Consider the following 22,196-nt stretch of genomic DNA (forward strand, 5'->3'; position numbering starts at 1 on the left):
GCTGTCTCTTTATGAGACAAAATACCCAAAGAAGACTTCAAAATATGTATGTATAGCATATTTACGCAAAATTATGTAAATACTAAATTGCATCTATTACAGTCACTTACAGTGTACTTTAACGCTAAGTAAATGTTTAGTAGCATCTAGTAAACGTTCAGGAAACAGAAACTACTTTTATTAACTCGAGTACACCTTAATGACACAATAACTCCACAGTTGAAAAGACAGACACTGGGAAGTCCATTCAAACAGATTTTGTTTGAGATAAACATCATGGGTATGCCATTATGAACAACAATTTACAGAGAGGTTAATAAGGACCCAGGGAACATATATATTAACTAATGGCAGGCAGGACAGAACTACAGCTGTAACTCTTGCCTTTGGACTTCCAACTGTTTATCCAGAGACTATCCCTCATACTGTCAAGCCATTTAAACATGCAACATCACATCCAGTTTAATCACTCATGTTATACTTTTATCAGTGATTAATATGTAACAACACTTCATTACAACGGTTTTTGTCACAGTAATGTAGTACCTAACATGGAAGAAAGAAGCCTAGCTATTTGTACACAGATTTAGAGAAACCATTGAACTCATGGCTGCACATTTTTTTTTTCTTCCATCTTCTATTAAAAAAAAAAACAACTTTGCTCTTTATAATCTGGTTTGTGAGGACATTACTTCTGTTTCATAAAAATCATAAAGATTTATAATGCAAAATTTCAGTAATATAGAAATTAATCAAATCTCACGTAAGTTGATACTTGAGTGGGGTTTTTTACTTTTATTAGCTGTAAAACCTTAGTTGTGCAAGTTTAAATTGTGCACATTATATAATCTGTCAGTAAAGTTATGCAAAACTAATATTCCCTCGTGTGCTCGAAATATCTTCTTGACAGCATTTTGAGAGATAATGATGAATTTACTTGAGAGCACAACTTTCAAACTGACAGAATAAAATACATAAAATACCTTTTAATATCTCATGTTCAAAGAAGCCACCTGTTTTCAATTACATCCATTCTGGAAAATACTATAGCACGGACAGTAAAGAGTTTAAAGTAGCTACAAAAACTGTACGTTTTCACTGTTTCCTTAAATCTTTGGTTCAGCTCTTCCTTGAAAGGTGTCTTAAGACACAGTATCCTTTATATGACAGAATTCTAGCCTTCGATAGGTTAACTATGGCTAAAGTTCACTTTATATGTAGACCATAATGTGAAAATTTATGAGTCAAAACATCAACCCCATATTTTTTTAATAATCTTTTAGTATAGCAATTTTATAGACCAAATGGAATGGGAGAACTTCATAATGCTGTACTAATTTCTTCTTTCATATGAAGAAAAATGAGTTTTAAAACTGTATTACTAGTAAAATCTCTTCAATGTAAGATTATCCATGAAGAAAATTTATCTACACTGATGTGCCTTTAAAATCCAGAATCAAGTCTTAGACATTTCCTTTAATCAGCTTCCCCTTAATATTATGTAAGAGTAAGAGGATTTAATAGGTCACTTCATTTGAAATGACTATGCTTAATTTTATTGATCACTGCTAGTACTCCATCAGAAGTCTACAGATAATTAAAAGCTTTATTAAATAAAACACAGGTTTACAACTCATTTTAATCTATGTCTAAGAGGGTTATTTACCTGGAATCTTTATGGGAATCTCCAAACAATGCATTTTTGAAGTGGGATCTCTTGGCTTCCACAAAAACATGCACCTCAGCCTGTACTTTCTCCTGAAATTCAATGTGTTTACTATACAAGACCTTTAAGGTAACATTAATTTCTTCTACAGTATGTCTTTTAATACCTTAGCACTAACTCCATGTATTTCTAACATATTTTTGCTATGAAGAATCATGGAAAGCAAATGGTCTTTCAGAAAGGACTGCCTTCTATTTGGGAATGAGGAAAAAACAATACCTCAGTGAAAATACGCTAAACATACCTTCACGTACAAGAAGTTTTCTAATAAGCAGTAAAGTCTCCTTTTTCTATCAGCTCTATTTTCCTCCTGCATTTCTGTTTAACTTGGTTTTCTAAAACTAAAATATTGCCAAACTTTCCTCTAGTGCATATCTAATATTCCTTCAAAGACATAGGACGAGTCAACAGGATTGAGTTCTAACACTGGAGTCGTATTTCCATTTCACATTCAACAAAATCCACATATGCATCCAAGGTTACCTCAGTAGACAGTATCACCTAAAAGACTGCTCTGACATAACTTATTTTTAAAGCTGTTCAAGCATTAGACTCGAATAACATAATTTACAAAATGCGGCAAGACTCTTAATAACATATATTCCATATGCATCACAATACAAAATTACATGTAAGAACCAATAAATTCATTGTAAAAACTGTACCTGCATATTTTCTCTCAAATCCGTGGCATCCCGAATAGGTTGGAGAGCGTTCTTGAATACTTCATCTATTGTTTTAATCCATAATGTTCTCATAGAAGCATATTCCCTTGATTTCTTGCCCTTCCTCACAGAGAGGCCCCGCTTATGAGGTTTCCCACCACCCCTTCGATTAGTAATGGCCACATGCACAAACAAGGAAGCATGTGCTAACATTTCACCAGTTAAAGACTGCAGAGGAACGTGCCGATAACCAGTCTGTAGACATTCAAAGGGAATAGTGTATTGCCCGATAAACTCATCCCCAATGTAATCATCATCCAGTACTACAAAACGCACCATAGCTAGTTCTGGTAAATTTATTTGAAATTCAAAGCTTTCATCAAAAATTGGATTATCCCCATTCTGATGCATAGTTTTCGTCCTTTGCTCTGCACAGTCAGCAGGGATTCCATGTATTTCAACATACACGTAAGGATCCACAACATCACCTTTGGCACCTGATCCTTTGGGTTTAGGAAAGTTTTGCCCGCTAATGATTTTAATATGAAGCAGCTGAGGTGAAACTCCAGGCACAGTGTCTTTTGTATTTGCACTAAAGAAGGATACTTCTTCTCTCATGATTGCAGGACGAAGGACATAGCCACAGTTTCCATTTTGTCGAAACCAACCAATGTTAAGATCCATCATTAAGCCAGGCGTTTGAAAGTTCATTGCTACTATCTGACAACCACATTTCCAAAAGTCCTGGGGATTCATATTACTAGAGTCAATCCTCATCGGACTGGGGAAAACTCGCGCAAGAAAACGTTTGTTGTAATTTACAAAGTCTCCTGGGTTTTCATTGGCATATTTGCTTGCAAGCACTTCGTTAAATGAGCACACTTCCCAGTACTTCTGGAGCTGAAATGAAACTTGAAACTCTTTGAACTGAACTGATTTACATATGCTTACCAACTCAGAGAGTTCTTTGCAGAGCTGAAATCTCTTCCCCATCATCGAGTTTTGCTGTTCTACCCCCTCTTTCCCCACTCTCTGTGACATTTCTGCTCCTTCATCTTCATCTGTAACATCTCCTTCTAGTCCAGAACAATTAGAGGAAAGTTTCTTTGCTTTAATTAGTATTTTCCCTTTAAGTGATTCCGGTGATGGAAGATAAGATTCTTCAATGTTTGGAGACTGTGTATGTAATTTGTCCCCCAAAATTTTTTTCATGTGTTGTACCATCACTTTCTGCTGCTTAATAGAACAATGATTTTCTAAACACAAAATAAGAGGGTATTCTGAAGCAAAAAATGCATACTTGTTAATAATGTCAATCACACTACGGAAGACAATCTGTGATGTCATTGTATGCCCTGTGTAAATCACAGGCTCATTATCTGGACCATCCCATACATCCAGTTCAACACTTCGACAACCCATTTTAAGAGCACGAATGTAACCTGTGATGTCAGAAGGCCCTCGAAACTGATCCTCTATTAAGTATGTATTATGAGATGAATTTATAAAATAATGAGATAAAGGTTGTTTCATATCTTGACAAACTTTTTTATGTTCTGGATCAAATATGTGGCAGTCTGGTGAAGTAAGGTAGTTCGTAAACCCATCTATAGAAAGACAACCCTTTTCCTGGCCCTCTTTGGCTGGCTCGTATTTCTGAATAATTTCAAGGCTTATTTCTTCCGTGACGTGTGCCATACCCTGTTCTGCTTCTAAAAACATCATGAGATCCTTGGTATCTAGGAATTCTTTATTGCTTGAAAACTGAACCAACAGGAAATAGATTTCAGGTCTGGTACAAAGCTCATGAAAAACTTCAATAAACTCTTCTTTTGTTACTTCAGTACCAGTTTTTTCCTTGGATCTATGTAACTCCTTGAATTTTAGTTCAATTTTATTATTTTTTAAACCAGGGTTTAAGTCTTTTATAAACTGTACAGCATTACACAGGGGTATATGTCCCAAATTTTCTATATCTGATTCACTGAACATCTGTGAAAGCCATGAAGTCCGCATATTATCTTGAGTACTTTCTATCATATCTAGAGTATGTTTTCCATAAGAAATCAGGTATCTTAAGCCAGTAACCCAAATATTTGCAATGTCTGCTGAGTTAGCAACAAGATCTAGTGACTCATAGTTTTCTCCATAGATAATTGAAAATGCACAGTCTTCTGATATCTGGTCATATATTCCATTGCTGCGAAAAATATCTGTATTTTTTCCTGTTCTTACTTCTTTGATTGATTTAATATCAATCTTTGCTTTTTCAGAATCCTTTTTTGAAGGTTCCCAGCGTAAAGACTGCATATCTGCATCTAAAAGAAAATATCGGTGATATACCCTAGAGTTGGATCGAATCTTTTTGAGCTCAGAGCCTTCAACCATTGCATTTATACAGTCACTTGCACTGCTGATCTTTTTCTCAGTTGGCATACTGCTAAATGACACAGTCTTTTTCCGTTCTCGCTTTTGTTTCGTACCATCCTGGTAAACAAGGGAGGGAAAAAAAGAAAACATGTATCAGTATGATTTTGCTCAACACTGAAATAGGTTTCAACTTACAGCTGAAAGTCCATAATGTAGTTCAAAAAGGTCTAGCATCTGCGTGGTGACCAGTAAGATGGAAATTCTTATTGGAAGCATCACAAATGATAATAGTAATAATGCCTTCATATTTGTTCTTGCCTATGTAAGTCATCTTCCAGGGTTTGTTGTTTTTTTTTTTTAATATTTTGTATGAACACAAAATTAAACAAAGCAAGTTTTGAATGCTAATGAAATAATAATGCTGTATAAATGCATTTTACTTTATCAGTAATAACCTACTTACAGAGCTAATGCATTCTACAGACAAGGCAGTAGGAAGTAAGCTTTCCTCCGAGTTCTTATACAGTCCTCCGGATATTTGCTGAACTTTGTCAGTACAGAATATAATGCTTTAATACCATGCTGACAGGGTCCTCATGAACACCAGAGAAACATTAATACAAAATTAACTATATAAAATACACAGGACATGGTCCTAATCTAAGTACACAAGATGTTAACAACACTTGTTACACATAGCTCCCTTCTCTATTGCACCTATCCATGTTCTTCCCACGAACTGCCCAGAGCATTGACACATGCATCCCACCCCTATACTAAGAAACCATCCACATTAGTCTTAAGAAGCTACACTGAAACTCAAGCAGCTGGACTGGAGCAGATATAATTCACTGCAAGTTCTGAGTTTCAGGAAATACGACAGTGACTCAGGACGGAACCACCTGAGAGGATTAAAGTTTAGCCGGTTCCAAAGAAGCTGCATATCATTAGAAAGAACTTGCATGGAAAATGCAAGACCTGGTCAGGAAGGGAAGCAAAAGTGATTCACCTTTTCTCTTAAAACAATGGAATAACCCAGAAGTCTAAGTTTACTAGAGAAAGCTTGGGTAGGAAACTGGATATATAATCTATTAAAAAAAAAAAGACAAAATAATATAATCTAGCTACCTCTATTTGCTGTTTGTATTAATTCAAAGAAGTGTAAATAAATCAGTAACAGATGACTTAATTATAATCAATTTCATGAGAAAGAACTAAATTTACGAAAAATGTGTGCTTTCATTATCTGCATTTTCTGAAATCGAAAAAATGCTGCGTTTTTTTAAAAGCATCATGTATCTTGATAACCTAACTTGTAGTCTGAAATAATACTTTCATGAAATAATCTTTTTATATTAGATACCCAATTCAGAAGTGTTCTTCTTATATTGCAGCACCGCTCAAAAAATTACTTTTCCAGCTTTATACAGAAAGAATGTTGATTTTCCCTCTAATAGTCTTCCACTTGAAGTATGTTCCAGTGCAAATCAGCGTTACTTATATGGCAGAAAGGAGAGGGAAAAAAAACTTTTAATGATTGCTACGCTGAACAGATGTTCAAATAAAAACCATTCATTACAGAATACATTTCCAGTTCAGGGCATATGTGCTGTATGTTTAATTTCATTAAATTGAAAATGCAGAATTGTGTAATTTAATTTATATGCATCTGAAAAACCTTTCATAGAAAACAATGATTAGTGAAGTAAGCAGACTTAATATTTGCCGTTCTGTGTTTTAGAAAACTGATCAATCATATGATTCTTGCACCTTTAATGACAGAAGAATTTGCTTTATGCAAGTTCTCAAGAGACCAGTAAAAGCGAATAACCCGACAGAGGACTGTTCTATTTCTGAGTCCAGATCAAACACCTGCAATGGATACCACACACAGTTGACTCTTGGAATCTCATGTAGTTTGGGCATGAGGATTGCTTTCAAACAAAAGCAAATTTCTTTAATTTAAAAAAAATAATAAATTACAAATGTGAGTCTTGTTTACAAAGATTTTTGTTCTCTTGTAAGCCTAGCTTCTTGTCTGGCTACTGGTCTATCTACATCTCCTAACCTAAAAAAGTGTCAAGGGACAGCCCTACAGAAATGAGCAATGACATTCCTGCCCAGTATTTTAGGGCTTGGAACGAAGCATGTTTTCTCAGTCACAGACCTAGGAGGGGGATATATTTCTTGAACCCTTCAGTGAGAGACAGCTGTCAGATAACTTCCTGACACCAGAACCATCAACGCCTGGGAAGTACTATCTTGCCTGACTGTGATCAGTATCTACCAAACAGAAGGAAGGCCTATGCCTTTCTCTATGATCAGGATTGTGTCTGATCCAAGACATGGAATGGCAAGGGAGAAAAAAAGATCCGCCATCTGATGTAAAAAGGTCCTTCTCAAGGCAACCCCATTCCCAACTCTAGCTATCTGAAGACTGAATTGGAGTTTACACATGCGCATGAGAGGGATAATTCAATCTACCACACCTGCAAGGCTATTTTGCTTGCCTGCCAGATGAATCTGAGACCAGTTTGACAGTATTCTGCATTTCTGCAGGGTAAAGCAATCTCACCACTTGGCTTATTCATCAGTAGACATCACTGCCTGAATGTGGTGACCACAAAGACAAATTTTAAAATACTCTTGTGAGTTTCTCACAGCTCTGAACTCCAGAACACACTTTATAAGTTTTTGCTTCTCCAGAGATCAATGACCCTGAACTACCAGATTGCTCGTGCGAGTCCCCATCCTGACTGAGACATGGCAGTCGCAATCAATCTGCATAAACAGAACAACAAAGGATATTTCCCCAAAGACACTGGCCAGAATTACCCAATGAATAAGTGGCTGTCTAAAAAGAAACAGAAGAGAAACTCTCATTCATAAAATGAGAATGTGATTGCATAGAGTGTGCACTCTCCACGGAACACGTTTGTGAGCCTCAGGGAGATAGTCTGGCATGGAGAAGGAGGCAAATATATTCTTCTATATGATGTGGAGGATTTCACCCTAAAAGCAGGGTGGCATTCATGAACTGGGTCACTCTCATGGCTTTAAGTCGGTCTTGAATCAAGAAGACTGGCACATTAGAAAACTCTGTAGATCTGAACAAACACAGGAGTGACTTCTCAACATTCCTGAGACTTAGAGCATTCTTGATGCTGTTCAAGATGGCTCTACAGTGCAGGTGCATAATTCTGTCCATGGCAGAAGCTACAAATTTTGTGCTGGAACAACCTTCAGAGTCCTTCTAGGATCTCTCACACAATGAAGACCACGACAATCTTCAGATTAGAACAGGTACTGTCACCATAACTCAGGACTTCCCCTAAAGACTGCCTGTTCTTCGTAAGACTTAATCATTGAAATCAGAATGACCACCTCCTCAATACATTTCCTAAACTATGTGTGCCACATCCAAGGTCACCTGAAAGAAGTTTTGAGAAACAAACCAGACCACAGGTAAAACTGTTGTGAAACTTTGCTAATATCACTACAAGTGACAACACAAAGAGTTTAGTTTATCCAGGAGTTCGTAGCAACAGAAAATGAAGTATCTAGCCATTTAAAAAACAGAAATAATCCCAGCCGACATCTCCGGCACTTAACAAGACAGAGATAGCTGGAGAAAATGGCTTAAAAAAACCAAACACAGAACAGTATCTCCACCATAACTTTTTTTTTTATCCCTTTCAAGGTACAAAGAAATGGTTCTGTGACTAAGACAGTGCTATCTACAAAACAGAATTCTGTAGACAACAAAGAATCTTGCATCAGACATTGAGAGATATGCACATCATTCTTGAACAGCAAAGCTTTTAATACAAGCAATTTTATGATAAAATTACTTAGAGTTGTTCCAGTAACCGCGGCTACTGATAGGGACAGTGGCAGAGTCCAAACAGAGATTTGATAACGTAATAGATCAAGATGATAGAGGAAACAATGAATAGTGCAAGGTTTGCAAACACCTACTAAAGGAAAGGATGCAGAGAGTGAACTTTATGACCTGTAAATATGCCCCAGAACACACCAGGGGGAAAACAGTACTTCAAAAAACATCCAGTCCTGGACTTACCAAGAAGTTTAGGTACTGCTCGGTACAGTGGAACCTAGAACACTCTAGGAAGAAACTTAAGAGCCCAAGGCAGGGGCCTGCCAACCCCCCGAGGTGGGAAGTGAGAGGCTGCAACTGGTGCACTGTGCAGGACAGTCCTTCCATCTGCCAATACAGAATGGTTCTTACACTCGCCAACAACAACTTGGGAGACGGGTGTCTCCGATCCCTGCCTCCCTCCACAACTAAAGCAGCTAGCTGCAGCTTTGATGCGGTAGTTAATGCTAACTGGGATTTGAAGATTAAGGCTTCTATCTGCATTTAGCCCACTAAGGTAGTCCTTTTGGGACAGAGGACTTTACAAAGACAAGACAATGGTAACAAGAGGAAGTGGCAGAATGACACATTTTTAGAGCACTCATCTGGGAAGTGAAAGTCCCTGATGTCATTACTCTATAAACATTTCACTTGGTGACCCTGAATGCAAAACGTACAAGCAGTCCATGCAGCAGAGACCTGAACACTGACTTTTGCCCTCTCGGAGGAATACCCACCTCCTCAGTGGACAGATCCTGCTGCTTTTTGTTTATGCTCTAACCATACAAAATTGCCATTCGTGTTTATATACCAGAGGTTCGTCAGAACTGTGGAAGGCAGCTCCATCCTAGTCGTGAGAGCATGCAGCTAGCACATGAGGGGCTGCGCATTTGAAGATCCCCAGGCAGAAGGGCTAGTCAATGAGTTGGTGAGTGCTCTGCCAACCAAGCAACTACATAAAAAATAGAGCATAAGATGCCTCCCCTCAACCCCAACACCTTGCTGCAGGCTTTTTGACTGTAAATGTCTGAGCTTTGACATGTGAAGAAACTTACACACCTTGTGGCAATGATGGCATACAGTCTGCAGGAGCTACAGTCCCAAGAATGCCTACTTAATTAATCCCAAACAAGCTTAGAAACAAGATGGATGCTGAGCCATTTAGCCTGGCAAAGACAGCAAGGTCCATTCATATGTTTAGTAATAAGACTACAATCACACACAGTGTCTCAATAGCTTTTAAATAAATCAAAAATTCAGAACTTACATGCAAAAAATTAAGTGACATGTTTGGGAATCTGAGGGTCAGTGTTGGGGCAATACTCTGAACAATTACTAGTGAGTAGGTGAGAACACAGCCCATGCCTAAGTTCAGTTTGTTTTGGGTTTTTTTTTTAAATCACACTATTATTCAATGTCATATAGCATAAAAGCTGTTTTAGAAGTTATTTAATGTACATCTGTAGACAACAGTTGCAATACAATTCACTACTTTATGACGAGAACAAAGAGTCTAATGATCTTCATGATGAACATAGAGTGAACTACTCTTCTGACACTATACAACCCATTGATGACTTGGTTTTATAGCGCATGTGATACTTAAATAGCCAACGTGAGTTCGAAAACTGCCTGTCTTCATCAAATGCAACTCAGCAGCAACTGCAAAATCACCGAGCTTAACAATATGATGCATAACATAAGCCCATTTCAGGAAGTGGTTAGTTAAAAAAAAAAAATTAATTTAAGCTTTATTTGTTTAATTAAGATTCCTAAGCATTTTTCTTCAGAACCCTGCAAAATAAAAACCCTGAATTTTGGAGATTTTCTTCATACTTAAGAAAGCATTCAGGTATGTCTATATGTAGTTAGGTCTATTCAAAGGATAAAAATACAGAGATTTAAGGCATCATTTTAAAATATTCGATTTCTAAATGCATTTTAATAAAAATAGGATCATATCAGTAACTTGTTCTTTTCCAAGGTTTCACCTGTGGTTTTCAAGATACAAATGCAGCCATAGATCAGCAAATTAGTTATGAACACAATGTCATTATCATATTATCCTTCTCTCCATAAATATTTTCATCACAAAAATATTTAGAGTTTTCTTTGAAAAAGTATCTTTAACTGATACAGCAATAATAAACAGGGCCAATTATTTTTGAAAACACAAAATAAAAAAATAATTATTATGTATAGGTTGCTTACATACAGCTGCCAGCTCATTCGCTCCTCTAGACAAGTATGTACATTCTTCCTAGTCAGTACCTTTTAAGTTGCCATTACTAGGAGATTCTTACTAACACGGTGACCCAAATTCACTAAAAAGCACGTACTTTATAATGCTTTAACACAGCTGTCCAAAGCTTGCAGAGCATGTGAAAATCAAAGCAAGAAAAAACTCTCCAAGTAATTAGCAGTTCAGCTGACAGAATTCCAAACACTTCAGAAACAGTACAAATTAAATCACATCGTGTACAGTAGTTTTTCAATGGAACTGTAGCCACTGTTTAATGAAACACAGCACTGAGCAGTTGTATTTAAGACAAAGCAAAGAGTCCACAACCTAAAAAAAAGGCATTTTGGGGGGAGACAAAACATCAGCTATTTGGAAAACACAGAGCCTCCCACTCATCGTGAGTCACTGTATTTGAGCTCCACGTTTCAGTATTTTTCCAAACTGATGTTCATGGCATATCTGCTGTTTGCAGAAATCTTTTAAGAGAACCGTATTTTTTCAGTGTGTGGTGGGTTGACCCCAGCCAGACCCAGTTACACAATGTTATAAATAACAGTGAAGGGGAAAGAAAAATATGAAAACTAGCTGTAAAAGTAACAAGTAATATTTTTTAAAATCATTTTTTACTAAAGGCATTCTATTATTAAAGGAATATGGACACAATGGCAAGTCTTAGCTCAACACTCAAACAAAAATTACCTGTTTTATTTCAGATCGGCTAATTGTGTGGTTTCATGATACAGCTAAACCAATTCCCTCTTGAAAACATTAATTTTCTGTCCTGTCTCCTCCTGTCCCAGCTGCATCTCCCTTTTTCCCACCCCAGCTCCTCAGGCCCACATTAGCACCTCTCTTACACACAGTTAAGTTAATTCACCTCACCACCTCAGGAAACAAAAAATCCCTTTTTTGCTGAATTAGTCTCCTGCAATTTTAGTGAGCTGAAACAATTTACCATGTCATCAAGTAAGTATCAGAGCTGGTTCAAAATAACCACCTGAAACAGAGAATTGATTAAAAATGGGAGGAAAGAACAGAATCACTCCCTTTTATCAAGAAATTAATTCAATTAAGATCAATGCTGTTGAAACTGTTCTGTTGAAATCGGGTCCTACATGACTCCACAAGAGAACTTTATGTCATTGGGAGAACAAAATCTCTCATCTTGATCCACCTCACTGAATGTACATCAACAATTTCATAAACATACTGAACATAAAGGCAAGGTATAAGAAAGAACTACCAACACCACAACATAAGAGAATTGAGGTTCCCAGGGCTCCTTTGGCTCATTTCATCCTGCCTCACTTCAAGAAAACAGGACAGCAGAAAATTTATGAGTATATTATATGAGAGAGATCACTACTACACTACCTATTAGAAAGAGCAGAGGAAAATGGTAGCCTGTGTTGCCCTTGTTGCTTTTAGAGCACTTTAACTCAGTTAAAGACTGTGACGAGCAGGGAAATACAGTTTTGCAAATAAAGTCTAGACTAAGGCTTTCTTTGTAAAACTTCTTACAGAAGAGCTTATTTAGTCATTTGATCAGTTTACCAAGAGTAAAGGAATAATTTTTTAAATGCTTTTTTTGATGTTGCTGACTTCAGCATCCTTAGGTTCTTCAGCGTTTAGATGCTCTCACAGTATGTCGCAGGGAAGCTTTCCGTGAACTTCTGCTACAAGGCAGACTCTTCTTCCACCAAGATGCCCAAGACATCCACAGGCATGCTGCCACTCGCTCCTTCTCACTCAGCTCTTCAAGCTGAGCAAGGTAAGAGGATGTCCTAACTCCAAAGCTAAAACTCACTAAAGCAGCACAAAACCACATTTTGTGTCTCAAAATAAAAAAGTGGCGTTTCAATATATTAATTCAGCACTCACAAATCCACAAGTTCTTCAAAAATATGTAAACAATCTGATATTACTTAGTCTGTTGAAAATAAAGGAACTGTAACTACTTACACTATGTTTCATTTCGACCTAAATTTAAAAAATTGTTTATAGTAACTAAGATTTCTCCATTCTGCTGATTCATGCTGCCAAGAATGTTTGCATTAAAGCAGCAACTACTGTAATTCACAGAAATGAATTTATGTTTATAAAGCAATACACATAATGAGAGAACTTGATAATACTATATATCTTTATATTAAAATACAGTAGTAAAAAAAACATTCAAACACAACTGAGGTGTTCTTTCATAGGTAAGTATATCTGTGTATTTATGATAGTAAAATAAAGGGGCATTTGGTTTCAGGGGTTAATCTGCAACACAGATGAGCAGGGGAAAGGGAAAAAGAAAAGTTCCATCTCAAAAAAAAAAAAAAAAAGTAAGAAACAGCTAAGGAAATTGCCCAGACTGCTGTGAGCACTGACAGTGCCAAAGCTTGAGTTATGCTTGGCATGAATGTCTAAGTTTTTTACTTTATTGAGTCAGTTACAGTTCAGGCTTCTGGGTTGCATTTCCAATGGAAGCAAAAGAGGTATCCACTTTTCACAAACAATAAAAGAAAAACATGTATATTTCCGATCCAAACAAGCAGTATTTTAACCAAATTCATATGGCCTATGGCAAACAGATCATTTTAACTGCTATAGAGAAACTCATGTTTATTATAAGTATTTGTTTTTTCAGTCATGGATGATCAGAAAAAGGAATAATAGTTATATATACTTTCAGCTTGAAGAATAATTGATTAATTTTAACACTGTCTCCCACAGCATTCTCCTGGAGAAACTGGCAGCTCTTGGCTTAGACAGGTGTACTTTGCGCTGGGTAAAAAAACTGGCTGGACAGCCGAGCCCAGAGAGTTGTAGTGAATGGCGTTAAATGCAGTTGGTGGCCGGTCATGAGTGCTGTTCCCCAGGGCTCAGTACTGGGGCCGGTCTTGTTCAATGTCTTTACCAATGATCTGGATGAGGGGATCGAGTGCTCCCTCAGTAAGTTTGCAGGTGACACCAAGTTGGGTGGGAGTGTTGATCTGCTGGATGGTAGGAAGGTTCTGCAGAGGGATCTGGACAGGCTGGATCGATGGGCCGAAGTCAATTGTATGAGGTTTAACAAGGCAAGTGCCAGGTCCTGCACTTTGGTCATAACAACCCCATGCAACGCTGCAGGCTTGGGGAGGAGTGGCTGGAGAGCTGCCCGGCAGAAAAGGACCTGGGGGTGCTGGTTGACAGCCGGCTGAACATGAGCCAGCAGTGTGCCCAGGTGGCCAAGAAGGCCAACAGCGTCCTGGCCTGTATCAGCAATAGTGTGGCCAGCAGGAGTAGGGAAGTGATCTTCCCTCTGCCACTGGTGAGGCCGTACCTCGAATCCTGTGTTCAGTTTTGGGCCCCTCACTACAAGAAGGACATTGAGGTGCTGTAGCATGTCCAGAGAAGGGCAATGAAGCTGGTGAGGGGTCTGGAGCACAATTCTTATGAGGAGCGGCTGAGAGAACTGGGGTTGTTCAGTCTGGAGAAGAGGAGGCTGAGGGGAGACCTTACCGCTCTCTACAACCACCTGAAAGGAGGCTGTGGCAAGGTGGGTGTTGGTCTCTTCTCCCAAGTAACTAGCAATAGGACAAGAGGAAATGGCCTCAAGTTGTGCCAGGGGAGGTTTAAATTGGATATTGGGAAAAATTTCTTTACTGAAAGAGTGGTCAAACACTGGAATAGACTGCCCAGGGAAGTAGTGGAGTCACCATCCCTGGAGGTATTCAAAAAATGTGTAGACGTGGCACGCCGGGACATGGTTTAGTGGTCACTGGGTATTGGGTTGATGGTCGGACTTGATTATCTCAAAGGTCTTTTCCAACCTTAATGATTCTATGACTCTATGATAACTGAAGACAACAAAGCTGATACTGCAGAAGAAGATACTGGAGGATTCTAATAACCAAACTCCATCAACAGGTTTCAGTACAGCTCAGGAGTGAAGAAGCCTCCGAGTCTTTGCTGTGATACTTAAAACCAGCAAGATGCTCTTTCTGCATACACGCACAACTATTTAAACTCTGAGCATTTTCATTTTCAGCTCTTCAATAATGTTTTAAATACCCAAATATTATAGCTAAGATATACTTTCATGAACATTTCAGTCAAGACCTATCAACAAGATTTAATATGCAGAACACTATAGCAATCATCCTGAAGATGAGTCTCAGATTTTTTTCAAGTATTCATAGCTGCAAGTCAGTTCCACTATTAGAAAGCACGTGATTTTTCCATTTTTCATTTCAGGCATAAAGAACAATTTGACTGAATTGGCAAAATAAGTAACTTCCATACCCAGCTGTCAGGCTTCACAGTTTAAAACAAGAATATAGCATGTGGGTGACTTATAAAGATAACACAATAACCACATTTAAGATTTCTGTAATTTCAGATGCAGCACAGCCTCTGCAGAAAGCTGCTTCACCTCTCTCTGTGCTACTCCTCTCCGGCATCAGAGAGGAAAGAGAAGCCAACAGCAGGACCAACAAGACATGAGTGTGAGCACTGGCTCAAGCCTCCCTACCCTTTCCCACTGCTGTTGGTAAAGCCTTCCGAATAGCTCTTCCAAAGCTTCCCACAGACATAAGCCTTGTTTTTGTTTGGTTTGGGCAGTGCCTCTTCCCACATCTCTTGAGGGGATAGACTGCAAGATAGGGACATGGAGGAGCAAAGTCTCTCCCACTGTAAGAGAAAATCAGGTTTGAGAGCACCTGAGGAACCTGAACATACACAAGTCTATGGGACCTGATGAGATGTAGCCCAGAGTCCTGAGAGAATTGGCTGATGTAGTTGCCAAGCCACTCCCCATGGTATTTGAAAAGTCATGGCAGTCCAGTGAAGTCTCTGGTGACTGGAAAACGGGAAACACTGCATCCATTTTTAAAAAGGGGAGCAAAGAGAACACTGGGAAATACCAACCTGTCAGCCTCACCCCTGTGCCTGGGAAGATCATGGAACTGATCCTCCTAGATGCTATACTAAGGCACATGGAGGACAGGGCGGTAATTAGAGACAGCCATCACAGCTCCACCATGGGCAAGTCCTGCCTGACCAACATAGTGGCCTTCTATGATGGAGTGACCACATCAGTGGTCAAGGGAAGAGCTACCAATGTTGTCTATCAGGACTTCTGTAAGGCCTTTGACACAGTCCCCACAACATTCTTCTCTCTAAATGGGAGAGAGATGGATTTGATGGGTGGACTGTCGGGTAGGTGAGGAATTGGTTGGATGGTCGCATCCAGAGAGTAGTGGTCAACAGCTCAACGTCCAAGTGGAGATCAGTGACAACTGCTGTCCCTCAGGGGTCCATATTGGAACCAGTACTGTTTAATATCTTCATCAATGACAGAGACAGTGGGATCGAGTGCACCCTCAGCAAGTTTACAGATGACACCAAGCTGAGTGGTGCGGTTGACACCCCTGAGGGACGGGATGCCATCCAGAGGGACCTGGACAAGCTCGAGGAATGGGCCTGTGTGAACCTCATGAGATTCAACAAGGCCAAGTGCAGGGTCCTGTGCCTGGGTCGGGGCAGCCCCCAGTATCAGTACAGACTGGGGGATGAAAGGATTGAGGGCAGCCCTGCCGAGAAGGACTTGGGGGTACTGGTGGAGGAAAAGCTGGACATGAGGAGCTGGCAACATGTGCTCGCAGCCCAGAAGGCCAACCATATCCTGGGCTGCATCCAAAGCAGCGTGGCCCGCAGGTGGAGGGAGGTGACTCTGCCCCTCTACTCTGCTCTGGTGAGACCCCACCAGGAGTACTTCGTCCAGCTCTGGGGCCCTGAGCACAGGGAAGACATGGACCTGTTGGAGCAGGTCCAGAGGAGGAGGGCCTCAAAAACAACCAGAGGGATGGAACACCTCTTCTATGAGGAAAGGCTGAAAGAGTTGGGGTTGTTCAGCCTGGAGAAGAGAAGGCTCCAAGGAGACCTTATCGTGGCGTTCCAGTACTTACAGGGGGCTTCTAAGAAAGATGGACACAGACTTATTAGCAGGGCCTGTCACAATAGGACACGGGGTAATGTTTTTAACTAAAAGAGGGTAGATTTAGACTAGATCTAAGGAAGAACTTTTTCACCACCAATGAGGGTGGTAGAACACTGACCCAGGTTGCCCAGCGAGGTGGTAGATTCCCCATCCCTGGAAACCTTCATGGTCAAGTTGGACGGAGCTCTGAGCAACCTGATCCTAGTTGTAGATGTCCCTGCTCATTGCAGGGGTGTTGGCCTAGATGACCTTTAACAGTCCATTCCAACCCAAATTATTCTATGATTCTATAATAACACAGAAGTAAAATTATCGCCTAAAGGTTATTTTATCCAAGAAAAACATTCAGGCTTAAGAGGAATAAAATGTAGAAGTTTTTTTATTCCAAAAACTATCATTACCTCTGCCCTGCAGCTGTCTATTCATCAGGGGATTTGCTTCATTCTAGTGATTGATGAATGGTGTCTTCAGATCTGCTTCTTGACTAATGGTAATTGGACTAACAAATTTCATAAGATAACTCTAAAGAAGGAGAAGGGACTTCACAAGCTGAATTGTTCTGCTTTTGAGGTTTGAGATAAGTTACTTTTTGTCAGGTAGGAGAGTGACCATTACCAATATTAATTCTTCAATGCCATGAAGAGTTCATGTACATAATTCAGTACAAAGTACAAAAGTTGGAATTTTAAAACTTACTACTTGCTAAACAAGATTATCTTGCAAATTCTTCTTTGAGTTGCTACTTCAACCTCATTAGTTAGATGGCAATGATAATTAAACAGTAATAAAGAACTGTTTATTTTTACGGAGGACAATTCTTATAAATTAGAGAAAAAGTATTTATTAGGTTACCATGGCTCAGCGATCACACGGGCAGCAAGACATGAACCCAAGTGCCTTTGCTAACCACACACTGCTGTTTCTGATAGGTTTTCCTTGTTGATTTTCAGACGTATGTAATTTACAGTTGTCAAACAATTATAGGAAATGCTCATTCTGAATGCTACATCAATGCCGTTCTTCCCCCTTAAGTCTGTTCTTTAATTATTCATAACAGTTACAGGCACTTAGAAAAGAACAGTGAACTATAAATATTTAATACAAGATGCCTGTAACAGGAAGACATGAGAGAGACTACAAAAAAATCAAATAGTATAAAGTATTTATTTATCCTAAACCAACAAACAATAAGCAAGGTGTACACTCTTTAGATTTTAAATTTATATAAATATTCTCAGCTTTGACAAACAAACCTAGTAAGTCATCTGTATACTTTACCAAACAATTACAATTAAACAAATAAAAATTATCAGGTACAGCAGTTTTCTCCAGACTTTTACTGTTTTAAAGGGGTCTATTATGATCATTTGCTACAAGTTTACCTTGTGAGGAATGCTGAATAGGCATCACCACAGGACATGACAGCTTCAAGTAGTTACAGGATGTAAGAGTCAAGAGCAAATACGCTGAAGACAAATTTCTGAAATCCCACCTACAACAGCAGCATCTTAGCAAGCAGTTGATTTTAACACAAATTCTCAATATAGGTTAGAATTCTATCACTTGGGGTAGTAAGAAGGTATGCAAGAATTTCAAAGAAAAAGTTTACAAGCCTTCTAGATGTGGAAGAGGGCTACAGATCCAGTATACACTCAAACTTCACTATAATATGGCAGGTAAAAATAATCCTACTTTTAATTTTCAGAGCTCATTGTGTTTAACACTTTGTATGGACAATAATGAAAATCTGCTAATACCGTAATTGTGTTCTGTGGAGGAAAAGACAATTACTAGGAAAACAGAACTCATCTTTTTTTAAGTCCCGAAGACCTACTAGGGAAATAGCATCAATCTTTCATTAAAGTATTCATGCACTGTATCTCAATACAGTGTACGCAGCTTTCTGACTATCTTACACATCACAAATACTCAAAAATTCACATTGTAGAGCACAAAAATTAACCCCAAATACACCTAAAAACTGAAACTAATCACAGAAGCAAAAACGATTTTCTCATCCATTTACTTCAAATTGAATTGCTGTCTGCTCACTCTGAAACCAAAGGCCTCCACTGTTCTGTTCACAGTACAGAGTGATATACCTGTCCTTTCAAATCAGGTCAGTGTCCCACCACAAAAGCACATCTGCCTAAACAAATGGGAAAAAATGAGCATGCCTTTGGTGGTCAAGAAAAGGCTGAAGAAAAGTTTAGATAATACTTAGAAAATATATCCATTTTCCTTATCTCAACATTATAACCACCCAAAATGCAACCTCACAGTGATTAAGTGACTTCATGAGGAGGAGAAATTTTGTTCTTGTGCGATGTAGAAGAGAGACAGAAACTAGAACTGTTTCATTAGAGTCATCCTCCTCACTCTCCCAGCTTCCTACATTCAGCTGTTTATTTTCTATTTTTTTATAATTACTGATTTAAAATGTGTTTGGAAAGTTTTGTTAATATTTCAATAGTTCATATTTCATTATTTCAAAATTATTTAAGCATTCATCTTCAACATAGAAACACTGGTGCAAAAAAATGTTTCCTTTTCCTAATACTGTTAATCAGAACTGAAAATAAATTACAGTAACCACTTTTGTACATAAAGCATGTGGAGACAGTGTAATCAATATGTGGTGGAGAGTATATTTAGAATATATTTAAAAGTTTGCCTGTACAGCAGACACTAAGGTAAAGAAAAATCCCAGCTGTAAATGACACCAGTGTACCAGAAAAGTACTAGAACAGACACAGTTTTATCTGCAAATGCATCTTTTGGTTACCTAGCTTACTCCTCTCAGTAGTTAAATTATGCCAGTAAAAGAAGGCAGCTGTTAGAATCTGTGTAGTCCCTAAAAACAGAGCTACCCCTCATGTCACCTATACCAATAAATCTAGTCAAAAGCAGACAAGCCTTCAGTATTAATACTTATATTGGAACCCGAAGAATGAAGGCAAGCATTCAGTAAAAAATTGAAGGAACTACTTTTTGTGTATTAAGCAACTCTCAGAATAGTTTAACTAATACACAGACTAAAATAGTAAATCGTCTAACTTCTTACAAAGCCAGTAACATTCCTAGATAAAAAAAGAAGGAAAAGCACTGACAATAATATTCAAAACTTGCTTTTTTTTGCTTTAAAAATAGGTTGTATGTAAAACATTTTAAAAGCACATCTTTAACCAACTTTGCCCGTATTTCCACATATTTTGGTAAAGTCATGCTGCAACATGACCTGCCCTGTTGGATTCAACACAACGTAAGTCTGAAATGACAGAGGAGCCAAAAGGAAGCGTAAAATATGAGAGGAAGCAGATGCGCCATTAGTGGAATGCTGCTTTAAAAGATTTAGATTTCTGTACTAAGAACAGAAAGAATACATGTAAGGGAAAATAATTTACTGAATTAATTTGATGGAATGGTTAATTGAAAAGTTAACAGAATTACTAAATTATTTGGATACTGCATCTTGCATATGTATTCATTTGAATATAGAATTCATTATCTATTATCCACTTGAATTCTGAAATAAAAATAGTCATATTATAATTGAACATGCTATAAATCAACCAGCCCTCTGAGGTACAACATTAACTGAATACAGCAAAAGCATTCTGGCAATATTAACAGAACTGTCTATTCATATCTCTAGTAACTTGTTGCTGGCCAGTTTTTCTGTACCATTGGATTTTAACTGTCAGTATAATTTAGAAGGAAAGAAAAAAAACAGTAAGTGGTATAACTATTTCAATGATGTGTGGTAACTTCTCATTCAATGTACGTTATAACCTTATTTCAGTAACTTGCTCTATGCTGCAACTCCATTTCAATCATTTACCAAAGTATACGTTAGCTATATGAACTTGTAGTGATAGGAAACAAACTAACTTTACAATAGAAGAGCGCTTTACAGATTTGGAAAATCAACAACAATCTTGTCCCAGCCTATTGTACTGGATTATTTACTTAAGGACTGTTTAAGAACAATTGCAGTTGTACACATTACATCACAAGGGATTAACTTTGGGGTCAGTAATTTATTATAACTACCTTTCATTTAAATACTCTCTATCTCCTGCAGGTGCCATCCAGCGCAATATTATTTCCAGAACATTAAGGAGCCCAACCTTCAGAAATATATGTTAAATGATCTGCACTCAAATATAGCAGAAATATCCTAGTTTACATAGAACCTTTTACTCTTTTCCCTACCACAGTATTTGCACACTCGCACAACGGCATTTAGTTACAATAAAAACTATTTCTTAAAAGCAAGTTACAGATGTATGAGAAGGAAATCATGGCAGAGTAAGCTTCATGATGATAAAAGTGATTGAGATAGAAGCAGGCTGTTTCCAAGGCTACCAATGAACCATATATTATGTTTTAGATGGTTTCCCAGGAAAATAATCCTAGGGATCACATCACCTATGTGTGTTTCTTTATGTATCCCTCCTCCTAACCTTAGAGTTTATTTCTTGATTTCAACTAACTCTGACAAAAGAGGAGATCTAAAGATGACTAGGCCCCACAAGTTTACCAAAACAGGAAGCCAGGAAACAAGAAAGATTCAATAAAATGCAGATTATGCAAAAAGCATAGATCAAGCATTCAGACCTCCTCAGATCCCCAAGTCAACCAAGAAGACACAGTCCTACTGAAGATCACATGTCATTAATCTTGGGGCAAACACAACAGACTCCAAAGCAGAGAAAAGAGCCCGCCACTTTCCACAATGTCCTGTCTTCCAGATAAGAAATAAAATTTTAGCCCGAAGAACTACTTTTCCCCTTCATTTTTTTCATTCTGGCTTTACATAAATGAAATGGATATACAACACTGAGATCTAAACATCAGAAGAACCTCTCTTTACTGTCTCTTGCTCAGATTCCCTCAACAGACATTACAGCATTGCCAAGAACTCCCAAGGGCTCAGTAAGAAAAACAAAAGCTTGTTGTATAACATTATCAATCAAACCCTGCTCCAAGAAAGGTAGGTGTAGAGTACCTGCTTCTTCAAAGACAACTCTCTCTTCTACTAGAGACTAAGATTCCTCATCTCCTCTAGGCTTAACCACAGAGAGGTTTATCTCATCTGAGCATGGCCCGCTGTCTTCCCACAGAAGTTACTGGGAATTTTGAGAGAGAACAGGAAAGGTTTCAGAACAGATCTTCACCTGTGTCAAAAATCCCTACTGTGATAAAAAGGTGTTTCTTTCAGTGTAGAAAATTCACGTATTGCCTGAAGTGCTTACAACCAGCAATGTACTATTCACCCTCTTTTTCCCACCCACCAAGACAGCTGTAAATTGGATCTAAAAAAAAAGCACCCGTCCCACTGGCTT

General features: G+C 38.3%; 1 protein-coding gene across 1 annotated transcript in view; it reads right to left on the reverse strand.

Annotated features, from left to right (window-relative positions):
* PLCL2 (phospholipase C like 2) overlaps positions 1-22,196 on the reverse strand; it is a gene marked incomplete at its 3' end in the record, with an annotated part of 106,061 nt that overhangs the window by 41,674 nt on the left and 42,191 nt on the right. The window contains exon 2 of the mRNA XM_082015633.1: positions 2,392-4,878. Within this exon, the coding sequence (XP_081871759.1) occupies positions 2,392-4,878 (2,487 nt within the window). The remainder of the gene's footprint in view (positions 1-2,391; positions 4,879-22,196) is intronic.

Source organism: Phaethon aethereus, assembly GCF_964289735.1.
Source record: "Phaethon aethereus genome assembly, chromosome: 2".
In the NCBI taxonomy this organism is placed as follows: domain Eukaryota; kingdom Metazoa; phylum Chordata; class Aves; order Phaethontiformes; family Phaethontidae; genus Phaethon; species Phaethon aethereus.